At 41.0% G+C, this 15,296-nt stretch overlaps 1 protein-coding gene across 7 annotated transcripts in view; it reads right to left on the bottom strand.

Annotated features, from left to right (window-relative positions):
- Positions 1-235: 235 nt before the first annotated feature.
- FAM120B (family with sequence similarity 120 member B) overlaps positions 236-15,296 on the bottom strand; it is a 90,664-nt gene continuing 75,603 nt past the window's right edge. For 3 of the 7 annotated variants that reach the window (XM_073337988.2, XM_073337996.2, XM_073337990.2), the window contains 4 exons: positions 11,759-11,867; positions 10,247-10,387; positions 5,235-5,298; positions 236-1,179 (listed from right to left, as the gene is read on the bottom strand). In XM_073337988.2, the coding sequence (XP_073194089.2) occupies positions 1,167-1,179; positions 5,235-5,298; positions 10,247-10,387; positions 11,759-11,867 (327 nt within the window). In that variant the 3' untranslated portion in view covers positions 236-1,166. Of the gene's footprint in view, positions 1,180-5,203; positions 5,299-10,246; positions 10,388-11,758; positions 11,942-15,296 lie in introns of those variants that run through there. The other 4 variants (XM_073337989.2, XM_073337994.2, XM_073337993.2 and 1 more) reach the window with 4 other exon arrangements.

The raw sequence follows: 15,296 nt of genomic DNA, 5'->3' as shown, positions 1-15,296 counted from the left end.
CTACAGAGGCCCAAGGCCCAGGATGAGCAATATTTTCTTCTCAGCCAATGACCGGTTTAAGGTTTGATGTATAATACTACAAAGGGCTAGAAATGGGACCATTACACTACTGAAAAGGGAAATACTAGGTTTCCCAATAGGGAACACAGCTCTCCTTTTGCTCTGGAAGATCTAAGAATAAGACTTTAAAGCTGTGAGCAGTTTTGCATCTAGAAAAAACATAAGTGAGCTTAAGGGTATTTTTAAAGATTTCTAAAATGTTTTAGCTATACTTTTCTTCTTCCTTTGAGCCTTGCATAGATGGTCTCATGTAACTAAGCCACCTGACTTTACAGGTAGATAGATACTTAAAAAACACAGCTTTTGTATTTAAAGCTATCTGAAATACTTCTAAAATACTTTTTCTGTAAAAGATGTGGCATTACATAGAATGTGTGTATATGTGGCATAAAGGTTTATCCGCACTTGATTGGGATGACTTCTTAGGGTATGTCTACACTGCAATTAAAACCCCACAGCTGGCCTGTGCCAGGTGATGTGGGCTCACAAGGCTTGGGCTAAGGGCTGTTTAATAGCAGTGTGGACGTTCGGGCTTGGGATTGAGCCTGTGAGGTGGAAGTCCACATGTCTAGAGCACAGTTAAACAGCCCTTAGCCCATGCCCAAGTCAGCTGGCAAAGGCCAGCTGCAGGTGTCTAATTGCAGTGTAGACATACTCTTAAGCTCACTCACGTCTTTACCACTTTAGATTTCCTCTATCTCCTTCACCACATAAAAGTGTCCTCTGTTTCTGTACACATTTCCTTTACTATTAGATTTCATAACTGTCTGCCTTAGGCTTTTGTAAAGTGCCCATCACTGTGGTAAATAATTCAAAATTTGCTTCAGAACAAACACATACTCTTATAAACATTACATTAGCAATGAAAAAGAAGTATCAGAGGTACAAAATGAAATTGGATTGGAAATACCGAGTGAAGTCAGGGTAATGTGTTTGTAACTAAATCCTTCCCACCACCAATTTTAAAATGTGTATTCAATTTGACATTTTCTTGATGGTACAATAGAAATACTGAAATGATTTTTATTATATTCAATGTATAGTACTTTATAAAAACATATCTTGTCTTCTTATCACTTTTCATTCAGTTCCAGTCAAGGACAAAGTCATCTGGGCCATCTAAAATACAAACAGCCTGTGATGGGCTAAGCAAGACACTCAAGTATCAACATGTAAACAATTTCAAATAATAAAAATCCCTGTGAAAAGATATAGCAGACAAATGGCTCCTGCGGCCATACAAAATGAATAAAAGTGTGTTTAAAACTTCAAAGAGTATTTAGGGTAAATTTTTCAAAAAGGCTTAGGAGCTCAAGGCCTGGTCTATACAAGAAAATTAGGTAGTTTAACTAAGTCAGTCATGGGTATGAAAAATCCACCCCACTGAGTTGCGTTGTTAAGCCAACCTAAATCCACGTGTAGCCAGGGCTAGGTTGACTGAAGACTTCTTTCGCCGACTTACCTATCACCTCTCTGTCAATGGGAGAATCCCTCCCATTGGCATAGGTAGTGTCTACAGTGAAGCACTACAGTGGCACAGCTGTAGCATAAAGGGTTTTGGACCCAGATTTTCAAAGGTACTTAGGTGCTTAAAGAAGCATATAGGATTTAAAAATCCCACTAGTGCAGTGGTTCTCAACTGTTACCTGGGCCGCAGGTTGAAAACCACAGCACGTTCCCCTCTAACTCCCCCCCCGCTGCCCCCCAGACCCTTATACCCAACACCTCCCACCCAGAGACCCCTCCATAGAGTGGGCCCAGGCGCAGAGCTCTGGATAGGTGACTGGGTGGCCTTTAGCACGCAGCTGGGCCGTTTCCTTGAAATACCATCTACAGTATTTACAGACTGGAGTGGATGAATGTAAGATTCCTTGTGGCAGTTTTTACTGACATCTATGATAAACTCATAGTCAGACTAATGATTCTAATATTTTTACTCATCCTTCAGTGATGACATTATATAGAGAGGTTTTCATAAAAGAAGATGACAAGGCCACATGTAATCAGAAAAGCATCTAATGGCTGAATAGTATTTACCTTGATTCCCTCAAACTGTTTTAAATAAACTAGTATATTTGGAGAAAGGAAAAGAGAAGCATAAGTCTCTCCAGTACCAACAAGCATTATAGGACTAATGTAAAAGTCATGTTAGGTAATCAGTTTTATGGAATTATTGCCTGGATTTTAGTGACAGTCTATGGGACTTAAAATATAAATAATATTATTAACAACAAACAAAAACAACAACAAAGGATTCAGGATGTTCTATAACTTCCCAAAGATTTTTCAAACATCCGTAGGAAAATGTTGCTCTCATTGCTATCATATTTGCTGGATATTATAATTTCTTTTGCTTTAAAACAGACCCGTTGAAAGTCTCTGGGTCAAGATAAAAGGGGGAAAAAATGGGGGCAATGTCACGGTAGGGGGGTCTACTGCAGACCATCCAATCAGGAGGTGGCCGAGGCATTTCTAGAACAAGTAACAGAAATATCCAAAACACAAGACCTTGTAGTAATGGAGAATTTTGACTAACCAGAGTTCTGTTGGAAAACATACAGTAATACACGAATTTTTGGAATGTGCTGGGGACAACGTCATGTTTTAGAAGAGTGAGGAAGTAACTGGGGGGCAGCCATTTTAGACTTGATTCTGTCTAACAGAGGAATTGGTTGAGGATCTGATGATTGAAGGCCATTTGGCTGAAAGTGATCATGAAACTACAGATTTTATTATTCTAAAGAAATGAAGGAGTGAGAGCAGTAGAATAAGTACAATGAACTTCAAAAAAACAGTCTTTAACAAATTCAGAGAACTGGTAGGTAACGTCCTATGGGAAGAAAATCTAAGGGGAAAAGGAGTTCAGGCAGCTTCTCAAGAGACATTAGTAAAGACACAACAGCAAACTATCCCAAAGCAAAGGAAAGATGGGAAGAAGAGGCCAATATAGCTCTATCAGTAGCTCTTTAATAGCCTGAAAATGAAAAAGGAATCCTATAAAAATTGAAGACATGGACAAATTGCTAAAGATGAGGAAAAAAGAACACAAAAGGACAAGATCAGAAAGGCTAAGGTACAAAATGAGTTGCACCTGGCAAGGGACATAAAAGGCAATCTGAAGAGGTTCTTTAAGTACATAAGGAGCAAAAAAAAGATAAAGGAAAGTGAAGGAGCATTATTTAGTGGAAGGAGAGCTAACAAATCCAAGGAGGTTGAGGTGTTTAAAGCCTATTTTGCTTCAATGTTTACTAAAAAGGTTAATTGTGACCGGACGCCTAACACAATTAACAACAACAATGGGGAAGGAACACAAGCCAGAACAGGGAAAGAACACGTTAGAGAATATTTTAATAAGTTAGATCTCAGAAATACTTAGGAGGGAGACATGATAAGATTTAGAAATAGCCTCGATGTGCAGAGTTATTCCCCTCCTAAACTGCAATGAAGTGCTGTTGGCACTTATAAATCAGCACTGCATTCCAGCAGGGAAGTACCAATGTTTCACTGGTAAGTGAAGTTTAAAAAAAGTGATGTCATCTTCCAATTTTTTCACCAGGCTACAGTAAGAAGAGTATGGCATAACCAACAGTAGCCTCCTAATTCAAGAACTGACACAGCATATGTACTGTACACTGTTTTTAATGGGCATACTAAGTTCTCGTCTGCAATGTAAAACAATATTGGGAAGTTCTAGTTACATTATATGAGTGCTCTAGCACCGTTAAAACTTGATTTGGACTTTCCTGTATAAATGGGAATGTGTGTTTTTTTAACCATAACTGGATAGTGCCAAGCAGTAACCAGATCCCCCGACACTGGTTTTACAGCAGTTAGTGAAACCATTCTCCACATAAAGTTAGCTCAATCTTAGTGTGGAAAGGACATAATGGGCTGAGCACCAACAGCTCTGCATGAAATAATTGGAAGCTGCATGAAATAATAAAGCCCCTTGACAAGAGTGGCGAGTTGTATGGGCCTGTGGTGCCCAGGCTCCAGGAATATTCAGGGCCTGGGGGCCCAGCTCCACCAATGTTTGGGGCCAGTCTCTCCCCCAGCCCTGCCTGCCGCCCCCCCCACACCTCCACTGAGTGTTCCTCCTGCCCCCATGCACCTCCCCAGCCTGCTGGAGCAGAGGGACCCTGCCTCTCCCCTGCAGCTCCACGCTGACTCCGCTCTGCTGGCTTTCAGCATCAACTGCCGCTGCAGGGTCCTAGTGCCCCAACCATTACTGCCAGGGCAGGCTGCCCTGACCCTGCCCTTCCCCCTCAGACCCTTCCCTTTTCCAGCAGGATCCTCCACCAGCACAGGGCCCCCCCCACCCGCAGTCACCGCTCCTGCCCCACGCTGGGCAAGGGGCAGCCCATCCCCCACCCCCAGTGAGGCTACAGTGAGGGGCAGCAGCAGGGGAGGAGGCACGCATCTGATGGAGCCCCCCCCCCTCCCGGCACCCACCACAGGGCAGGTGAGGGGGCTTCCTGGATCTGAGAGGGGCCCTAGGAGCACATGGAGTGACAGTGGTGGGGGTGAGTGTGCTGCCGGGGCGAGAAGGGGGCCCTTCCCCCAGAACTCACTGCTGCCAGCGGGGAGAGGGCTGGGGGGAGTCCTCCTCTCTAGCCCCAGCCCCGGGGCAGCCTGCCTGCACCCCACACTCCTCATCCCCAGTCCCACCCAACCCCAGATCCTGCACCCCCAGCATCCCCCATCCCACACACCAAACCCCTCATCCTCCATTCCACAGCCCTCACCCTGCACCCCCTCCCATCCCCAAACTCCCTCCCAGAGCCTGGACCCCCTCCCTCTTCCCACACACCACCTCACACCCCCAAACTCCCTCCCAGAGCCCAACCTCTCACCCCTTCTGCACCCAAACTCCCTCCCCGAGCCTGCACCCCTCCTCAACCCCAATCCCCTGCCCCAGCCCAGGGCCTGCACCCCAGACCTCCTCCCCTCACCCAAACTCCCTCCCAGAGTCTTAGGCAGGTGGGGGGCGGAGTTGTGGGGTAGAGTTTGGGAGGGGGAGGGTTCTGGGCACCACCAAAATTTCTACAAACCTGCCACCCCTGCCCCTTGAATCCTGGCTTTTGTAAGTAAAGATGCTATCTGTGGGAGGAATATTATCCTTTCATTCAAACCCATTATAGACCTTCTGTAATCTTTGTAGCTCTATTATTTACCGGGGAGCAAGCTGGAACCTTCTCCTCTGGCCTTGATGTCTCCTCTGGTCTCGATGTCCTTTACCTGGAGTGTGGAAGGGGAAATAAAATATTTTCCTCTTAACATTCAAACAGGAAAATAACTTATTGATGATAGTATTTAAGAAACAACCCACTGAGGTGTATTTTGAAAAAAGAACATTTCCCCCTTTGTTACTGCCACAACCCCTCACTATTTCTTATTCTACATCCATTTCAAAATAATTCAGTTGGTATTCAACGAAGGCCAATATTTTTTAAATTTAGGTGGCTAAAGTTAATGGTGGACTTGCTCTTCTTAAAGACACTACGCCAGCTATCTGCATAAATCTTCACTTTTAATACTAGTACAGCTGATTACTTGCAACTGATGGACATACAGTATGGTCCGCAGACCAGGTTGTACCAGTTAGGGAAAGGACAATGTGATACTTAGGACTTATCTACACTGTTTTTTGTATTCCTTTAATCTACATCTTAATTTTATCCTAAATGTGAGTAATAGTGACATAAGAAGCACCCTTATATCAGTACAACTGCATTCACTGTAGGGGATTGTACTGCTTTAACTATATAGGTTTCTATAGGCAAAACAGTATAAAAACAATGTGAAGACCAGCCCTTACTTCAATAATGAAGCATAATCAGATCTGGTCAACACTACAGTTCAACCTGTGTTAGCCAGAACAATGTTTAAATAATTCTTGTGAGCAAGACATTACCATGGTGGTGGCCTTGGCTAGTGTTGACAAGATCTAACTATGTCATAAAACATTTTACAAAATCATGCTATAAACTAAGGCCCTGCAGTAGAGCTGTTGCATATTCTGGAATGTGATTTGTTGAGTTTGCACAGGTGAGTATCTTAACTACCAGGCTATAGACTCATTCTCACTCTTTTTCCCTGGCCCAATGATGATTCACTGTCGTTCACTAAGAGGGTGGTGAAACACTGGAATGCGTTACCTAGGGAGGTGGTAGAATCTCCTTCCTTAGAGGTTTTTAAGGTCAGGCTTGACAAAGCCCTGGCTGGGATGATTTAACTGGGAATTGGTCCTGCTTTGAGCAGGGTGTTGGACTAGATGACCTTCTGGGGTCCCTTCCAACCCTGATATTCTATGATTCTATGATTCACAGTAACAATTCAGTCATTCACCTAGGATGTGGTAGACCCAAGTTCAAGTCCCTGCTCCAAAGACTACTTAATTATTTATAAAAAGTGGAACAGCTTCAAGAGGAGAGAATGAGAAAGGTCCATGCCAGAATATCCCATAGCTCAGTGGTTACAACATTCTCCTACAATGGGGAAAGACCCAAGTTCAAATTCCTTCTCCACAGCAGGCAGAGGGGGGAACTGTACCTGGGTCTCCCACATCCCAGGTGAGTGCTGGTTAATAACCACTGCGCTAAAGCTTATGAGGGAAGTGGGCACTTCCTCATTTTGTGATCCTTGGCTTGCTTTTGTCAAAACATCTGACAGTCACAGCAAAATTTTTCAACATTAACAAAAAGTTTTGATGTTTTTGGTTAGGTCAAAACTATTTGATGAACTTAAGACAAATTTGCAAAGAATTCCTTTGGTTGACCTGAAACTACATTTTTCAGAGAATAAACTATTGAGGCGAAAAATGTTGCCCAGCTCTACTCTCAATTCCCTTTCCCACATCTTTGGCTCACTGAGGCAGGCACTGGCCTTTTCTGTTTCTTTAGACAAGCTTCCCAATACCAGCGCAAGAGTCACGATACATAATGAAATTGTATAGTCAGGGCCAGACACAAACAACACAGAAAACTGTTGTGACTGCATAAAAGATCAGACTGTGTATAACCCTCATATGAATAAAAGGAAGCTATTGAAGATTTTATATGCTGTTATAAAAGAGTTGAGTAATGGACGGATAAGTTTGATTTAGATTTTGTTAATTGTGTTTTGCACAGGGATAGAATTAAGGTTGTTTGGAAAGTGGTTTGTATACTGATCAATGAGAATTTTTCTGTTTATTAGTGTGAGTACTGAGGTTAGTGACAGAATTGTTGATGTATCCTTCGCTTGTGATTTCTATAGTTCTCAGTGTTTTGTTTATTTTTAGTGATGTGTGGAAAGGTACAGCGTGTCCTGTTTTGAATCACATTTGCAATCTTAACAATTAATGAAGTTTTGTTTGGAAATATGCCATGTGGCCCTGTCTACATAAAGCTAGCAACTCTGTTACCTAAACTGGTTTATGCTAACGTAGTTGAATGGGGTCAAACTATGTTTAAAGCAAATTTAGCAACAGCTTCAGTTTTAAATGGTGTGTTTTTTAAACAGTAAACAACAACAACAAAACAATATAGGTAGCACAATTCCCAACCGAGAGTAGATGGAGACCATATCTAGGGTGCCCAAGATTTGTTCAACTAAGTACTGCTTTGTGTACACCTTGGGAGCCTGCAGCTCACACCAAATATGTGAAAAACCTGTGGCTGACTTTAGTATGGAGGTGTGACCCACCGAGACTATTACTACCATCGTGCAACATTCTGTCTTAATCTGAGTGATTGCCCTCAGATCAGGCTGGCACATTGCTTGCTGGGACCCATAGTCCCCATTAGCTACATCTCTAAATTAAAGAGGAGGCTAGAAAGCTACCTTCAGTTCAGGACTCTATGGGTATGTCTACACTGCAATTAGACACTGGCTGCTGGCCCATGTCAGCCAACTTGGGCTTGTGGGACTGAGGCTGTGGGGCTGTTTCATTGCTGTGTAACCTTTGGGCTCTGAGTAGAGCCCAGGCTATAGGATCCTTTGTGGTCGGACGGTCCCAGAGCTTGGGCTCCAGCCCAGGCACAGAAGTCTACACAGCAATGAAACATCTCTGAAGCCCAAGTCCTGTGATCCTGAGTCAGCTGGCACAGGCCAACTGCGGATGCTTAATTGCTGTGTAGACATATCCTGTGAGATGCACCTGAATTATACATATTGTATAACTGTATGGCCAAAACAAATTTGCAAATATGGGATTTAAAACTAGACTGGACAATACAACAGAACATGTACTGCAGGGAAAACCCCTACACGTGTAGGAAGAGAGCCTGAATGGATTCATTAGGTATTATATAGAGGAAAGATGGTACTGTGGTTTGGGTGCTAGCCTGTGCCTTTGGGAGATCTGGGTTCAAACCCAGGCTCCATGGTAATGGGAGGTGAAAAGACTGGAAGTGTGGGGGAGATATGGACTCAGATACAGAGCTTGAAGAGGAAGACTAGAACTGGCTAGGCAAAAAGACAGGGAAAAGAACCTGAAGACTGGGACTGGGTAGGTAAGGCGAATGGGACAAGCAGCCTGGATGGAGAAGGAACAGGAGCACTCTCCCTTCCCTCCAGAGCCTGGAATGGCACCCAACACTCTTGAGTCTCACCATTTCCCTGTCAGCAAACATCTGTGAAACCCACTGGCAAAATGTATACCTCATCCCCCTAGTGCTGTTCCACACAGAGAATGACAACTTCCTCTTGCTATCAGATATGCCATTAGCTCAAGAGGCAGAGGTGTGAGTGGTGGAACTAAAGGTTCCAACTCTGCTGATGACCCATGTGGGTGTCTATATGATGCCACATGATGGAATTTTTGTTGTTTGCAGTTTTTTAAATAAACTATGTCATGACACACACACATACACACACTCTAAAAGAACTTTATCAAGTTGCAAACTTGAAAGTCAGGAAATATGCAACCTTAATTCTGCTCCCACCACCCCACTTTTGAACATGCATTTTGAGTCTTTATTTACATGATCTCAAACCATTTTTTCCATAGGACCCCTCACTCATTTCTCTAGTAAACCTATTTTATATATACATAGGAAATTTGATCACATTGGAAAATCATGTTATTACAGTCTCCTGGGAGTGTTAGAACATGGTTTGGTTTCACCTCTATAGAAAAGGCCAAACTGGGTTTTAATAACACTACTGCATCATGTTTTTACATGACCCAGTGATGTTATTAAGAATACATTTTGCAATAAGATCTCTGTGTGGCTGGACCCTGAATTACATGCTTCCTAGAACAGAATCATTAAGACAGAGGGTCAGTTTTGACTCTGTTTATAATCAAGTTACTCAGCAAGGTCGTATGTTTTGGCCTCATCCACACAGGCCATGCCAAACAATTTTACTTGTGGGTCTAATAATAGGTATCACATTGTCTATCCTGTGCCCACAAGAGACCAACTATATTTAAAGGTTTTTTTTTTTTTTAACCAATCACTTCACCAAACTTCTTTAGAAAGCAAAACTAAAAATGTAGAAGAAACTCAGGGTTACATTGCTGTACTGCAGCCCCAAGAAAATATTTAGTCTGTTTTGGATGATTCTCCTTCTTCCTATGCTTGGTTCCTCTAAACTCCACACAGATGCCTCCTGACCCTGGCAACATTTTCCCTCCTTCTTGTAATGTCACCACAACCTGTTTCCTACCAGGGGCATTGACCTTAGCTTCCTTTAAATGTCTCTTCTGTTCTACCAACAGGTGTTGCTGGTGAGTGATTTATGGTCAACTCTCACCAAGAAAGAGCACAGCTTGCCTTTAAATCTTAACATTAAGCATGTGCTCAAGTGCTTTTCTCGATTGTGGTATGAGTTAGGATCTGAAACTAAAGGCATTAGCTAGACATTTCTATGCTACTGTGGTAATTGAAAACTACTAAAACTTTCTAAAACTATTCAACTGAGACCAAAATGAGAATTTTCAGACCCACCGAAGAATTTTTCCAAAAGTTACAAATGAGTGAAAACACTGGGTCATAATGGAACTCTATATGTAACTTGCAGGTTTAGCTTCAGCTAATACTAATACACAAATCTCACTGATGCAATGGAGTTTTGCCATTTATGACTATGGGTGCAAGATCATAACCATAATATACAAATACATGATGTACGTTTAGGCAGAGACACAGTCATATACCTTTGGCAGTGTCAAATCTATTTTTTTATATTGATTTTTTACCTGAAGGTTGTGCCTCAGACCCATAAAAGTAAGGTTGAGAGCCTCTCCACTGGAATCCCCTGTTCTGACTATGATATGGTGGAACAAAAGAAGTTGTGTATGCTTGCTGGAAGCTACGTTCCCTTCCTCCTTCTTGCATTTCTAAGGAACAATATTTATCAGTTGATATTGATTATATACACAATTTTATGAACAAAAGATAAATCATATTCTGCATTTTTTGGAAATAACATTTTATAAGACAAGTGCCACAGTATTCATGTGCGACTTTGATTCCTCCAAACTAATTAGCACCCTCCCTCTCACAGGTAACATAATTAACTACGGTTCTGTGCATGTGCTTATAGCTCAGTTTCTATCCACACTCATCATGGTTACAAGCTGTATAAGAGTGCTTAGAAACCATGCTGAAACTCTATTATGGTGGTAGTCAATGGTACAGTTTTGGTTAACACAGCTATGTTTAAAAAAAAATCTTTGTCCACATTGGAGCCTTAAATCATACTGGAAACAGTTAAACATGAATCCACAAGTCATGGTAGATGCTAATGTGGTTTGATGTGCCATTGATGAGAGGATCTTATAGGGACACCTTACTCCATTTTCATGCATTTTTTTTGTATATCTAGTATCAGGTCTTCAAAAAGCATGTACCCCCAAATGCCAAACAATGTGGCAATGGAAAAAAGAGATGTACCAATAAAAAAACCAAAGCACCCAATACAGAGGACATGACATATATCTTAAGACTCCATACACTTACCAAGGTTATCAAGAAGCTTCCATCCACTTATATAAACAACACAAAACAAAGAGTGGGGAGGGAAAGAAAGGATTCTTCTTACATTTGTGTATAAATATGATCAAAAGCCTGAGACTTGATTAAATCTTTCCTCTTGCTGTCTGGATAACATATAAGATTAAGAGAACCATGCCCATTTCTATTATCTGCATTTCATCAACAAATAGGCACAAAGGCTAAGTAATTGTGCAGTAACAGTATTTTAAAATGCATCAATTGTCATTAGAACTCATGCTGACTCAAGCTTTAAATTGAGAATAATTACAAAGGATTTTGAAGCATCAGCATTCACAGACTGAGCTGTGAAAAAATATAAATGTGTGTTCAAACCCCTTCAATGTTGTTAACCCTGAAGAACACTTCCTGAAAGCAGAATGGGAAATCCTGAGTCATCTAATTGCTAAGGAACAAAAATAGCTTTAGTCACTAAGTACAAGAAGAGTTATTAGTCTGACAGTAATCATTATTGTATTTATTGCATACATACATTTTACTAGCTGCGTAACTGGAGGGAAATATTATTTCACCTACGTTTGGGAAATCATGAAATTTTCTAAAATCAGGAAGCTTTGACTCAAATTCTTCCTTCAGTTAGTGTCAGCAAGTTCTCCCAGGATTTACTTAATTGACAAATTCCCTGGGGGAATTGTTGAAAGGTAATAGATATCATCAATATAGTGGCTTTACTGTAAAATTAACATGATGCCAACCTGTGATAAATCCGTTCCCTCGCCGTCTGCTCTGAATTGTTCTTTTCTTTACCATGCAAGCCTCGCAAATGAATGACTTCAGATTCTGGAACTGCATGTGCAAAGATCCCTGCAGACAGTGGGCTTCAATCAATGACTGTTGTACGTTCTTTTCTCTTTTCAAGAGTAGCACCACTATAACACCTAAATAGCAATCAAAAGAATTTGGCAAGTCCTGCCTCATAGTATCTTTTGGTTTGTCTTCCTCAAGACCCAAAGCTAAAAATATTCCATAATGAAAGAGGATTCAGGGGGGGAGGGGAGAGGAGGGGAGGAGATGGGGTATTTGTTCCTCCTCCTTTCTTGATAAAGTTTGCTTTTCTTGCTCCATTCATCTCTGTAAATTGCTTTGCACCCCTTGCTTTCTATTACACTGACCTGCCGCTACAAACAGACCTGACTAGACCTACCTAACCATTACCTTAGGCAATGATGGCTAAGGCAACTTGATAAGGACTGATGCATAGATGCCTGTGTTTATTACAGTATTACAGTGATGGAAACTGAATCAGTGAGAAACAAGTCTGCACATTTTACTTCATATACCCCAAGAAACACTTGGCAGAATAACTTCAGCCATATTTTAGATATTTGTTGATTGATAGAATATAACCTAGACTAAAGATGAAAGGAGGGATATAAGACAAAAGACTTGATTTGTTTTGATCCTATGGAATCCTGTTTTGATGGAAAAATCCAGTTGTCCAGAGGACAAATAGAACTAATTTAACTAAGGTCCCAATACAGCAAGGTGCTGCATTTCCTGAACTTCCACTGATTCAAATGGGATTTGCAGACACTAATTACCTTGACATGATCAGGTCCCAATAACTTATCCATTTTTTTTTTATTTTTGGAATGCTGGTAGAGGTTAGGCGAGTATTCAAGGCTGGGGATTCTCTGCCTGACTACAAGCTAGTCTGCTGATTTTCACAAAGCCGAACTGATTTTCATTGGGACAACAATTCCGTCAGTAACTAAGAGGAGACCCAAATGGCTACTTGATAAGGTTGAAAGGTTGACAAGACAGCCACTAACTAACTAGAGAGGTTTAACTAGCTCCTGGTGGAGTTCAACTCACTCAAAATTTCAGTGAATTTTCCTAACAAAGTTTCTAATTTGGCAAACCTGATTATCAATACAGTTTTGTTCACAATTTGTAGCTTTATTTTTCTATCTATGCTGACAAGTTTCTGTGGATAGATCCCATTAATACTAGAATACTCCCCTTGCATTCTTGGGAGAAGACGCTCAGAAAGTACTTATGAAGAAGACAGATTGAAAGGCAGCAACACAAAAGAGGACAAAACCTATAATTTACGTTGAGTCTGTCAGTTAACTTATTTTTAATTTAAAAATAAAGCATGAACATATTTTATTAGTGAGAGAAACAATAAAAAGTCAATTAAATGATAATATCATCACTTCTCTGTTTTATGAAGTTATTATATCCAGTTTCTGTGTGGATAAACAAACTAACTGGATTACTGCTAAAGAAAACAGAGGCCAAACGTAAGTTTAATTTATAAAAAAAATCAATAACTGTTTTAATCTGTAACAGAAGCCCAAGTCTTGTCCTTCCATTGCTATCCATAGTGGCTGTTGATATCTTTTACAGCTGGTCTACACAAAATTGCACTAAAATAACTAAACTGGTTTTAATTCCTACCTTTTTCTGTTTTGGTGCACGTCTCTGTGTGGACTGGCCCTTTGAATGTGCAGAAAGTTGCTAACCTGTGCTATGACTGGACCAGATAACGTACCTCTATTATAGTTTACTTAAAGCTGTTTCTTGTACTTAATTATATCTTTATGATTAAAACAACTCTGAGACTGCATCTCCTAACTCACTGAAGTTACATGGACCCACTCCAAAGCACCAGTAGAGAAGTGATACCTAAGAGTGTAGAGATAGAGAGCAACAGTGAAAAGAGCAATTTTTTCAACTTTTCAATAGCAGATCATCATCCATAGAGTAACTTTTCTGAATACAATACGGTAGCTCTCAGTAGATCATATTTACGATGTTTATAGGAAGACTGCTAAGAAATAAATACTGAAAGATCTTGGCTCCCAGCACTACATCAAGTTGTGCCAGGAAATAAGTACCAATTGTATCTATATAGCTAACTTTATAATAACAGCAACAACCAATCACATAAGTTTGTTGCGTTGCCAATGTCCGCAGCTAAACTGGCATCTCTAGGGAATGCATCTGAAAACAGATCCTTGCCTTTCAAACTGAAAAGTTGGAAAACTATTTCATTAGTCTGGGAGCTCTTTCTGCCATATATGTAGCATAAAACCCTAACTAAAAAAAGAAAAAGATATTCAAACTACTCTAAATATTCAAGAGTCTAGACTGACTATTTTTCTACAACAGAACTGTTCACTTAGGGAAGGTTTAGACTATGATAAAGGGTGGCTTAAAAAAAAAAAAAAGCCCTACTGTAGATATGTTAGTTGGCCAAGGTGAACCTTGAACTCCCTTCTCGGGTTGACTCAGTTAAACACTTGTTAAAATACAACTTGCCCTATCTACACTAGGGTTTACCTAACATGTTTTAAAAACACAAAACAAAACCCCAACCCTTTATCCTAGTCTAGATATTGTTTGCAAGAGTCATCAGCAACTTGGAATCTACTAAGTTTCCCAAAAGAAAAACATTAGTTAACAAGTAGTTTCAGATCCACCACCTGTCTGTGACCTCTTGCCAATTTTTTGTGGTTTTAAATTAAACAGGAAAATATAAACGTATTTTTTTAATCTCCCCTGTTGCTGTGGGAAAGGTGCATGCAAACAACAGGCGAAACTATCAGCCTAATCCAAAACCCATTGAAATAAAAAGAACAATTCTCATTGACTTCAGTGGCCGATTTGGATAAGGCTGTGTAGACCCAACCTGCAACTGACTCAGCTTGGGCAAATCCCTACGCCTGTATGGGATCATGCCCATGGGGGTCCACCCACATAATAAATTCCAGGATTGGGGCCTAATTGAACAAAAGAAACATAGAACAAAACATATAATTTACGTTGAGTCTGTCAGTTAACTTATTTTTAAAAAACAATGAAACCAATTGGGCCAAAAGAAATCTGATGAGGTTCAATAAAGATAAGTGCAGGGTCCTGCACTTAGCACGGAAGAACCCAATGCACAGCTACAGACTAGGGACCTAATGGCTAGGCAGCAGTTCTGCGGAAAAGGACCTAGGGGTGACAGTGGACGAGAAGCTGGATATGAGTCAGCAGTGTGCCCTTGTTGCCAAGAAGGCCAATGGCATTTTGGGATGTATAAATAGGGGCATAGCGATCAGATCGAGGGACGTGATCGTCCCCCTCTATTCGACATTGGTGAGGTCTCATCTGGAGTACTGTGTCCAGTTTTGGGCCCCACACTACAAGAAGGATGTGGATAAATTGGAAAGAGTCCAGCGAAGGGCAACAAAAATGATTAGGGGTCTGGAACACATGACTTATGAGGAGAGGCTGAGGGAA

Source organism: Lepidochelys kempii, chromosome 3 (assembly GCF_965140285.1).
Source record: "Lepidochelys kempii isolate rLepKem1 chromosome 3, rLepKem1.hap1, whole genome shotgun sequence".
Taxonomy (NCBI): domain Eukaryota; kingdom Metazoa; phylum Chordata; order Testudines; family Cheloniidae; genus Lepidochelys; species Lepidochelys kempii.
Note: the sequence above shows the minus strand (reverse complement) of the source record. Positions and strands in the feature narration are given on the sequence as shown.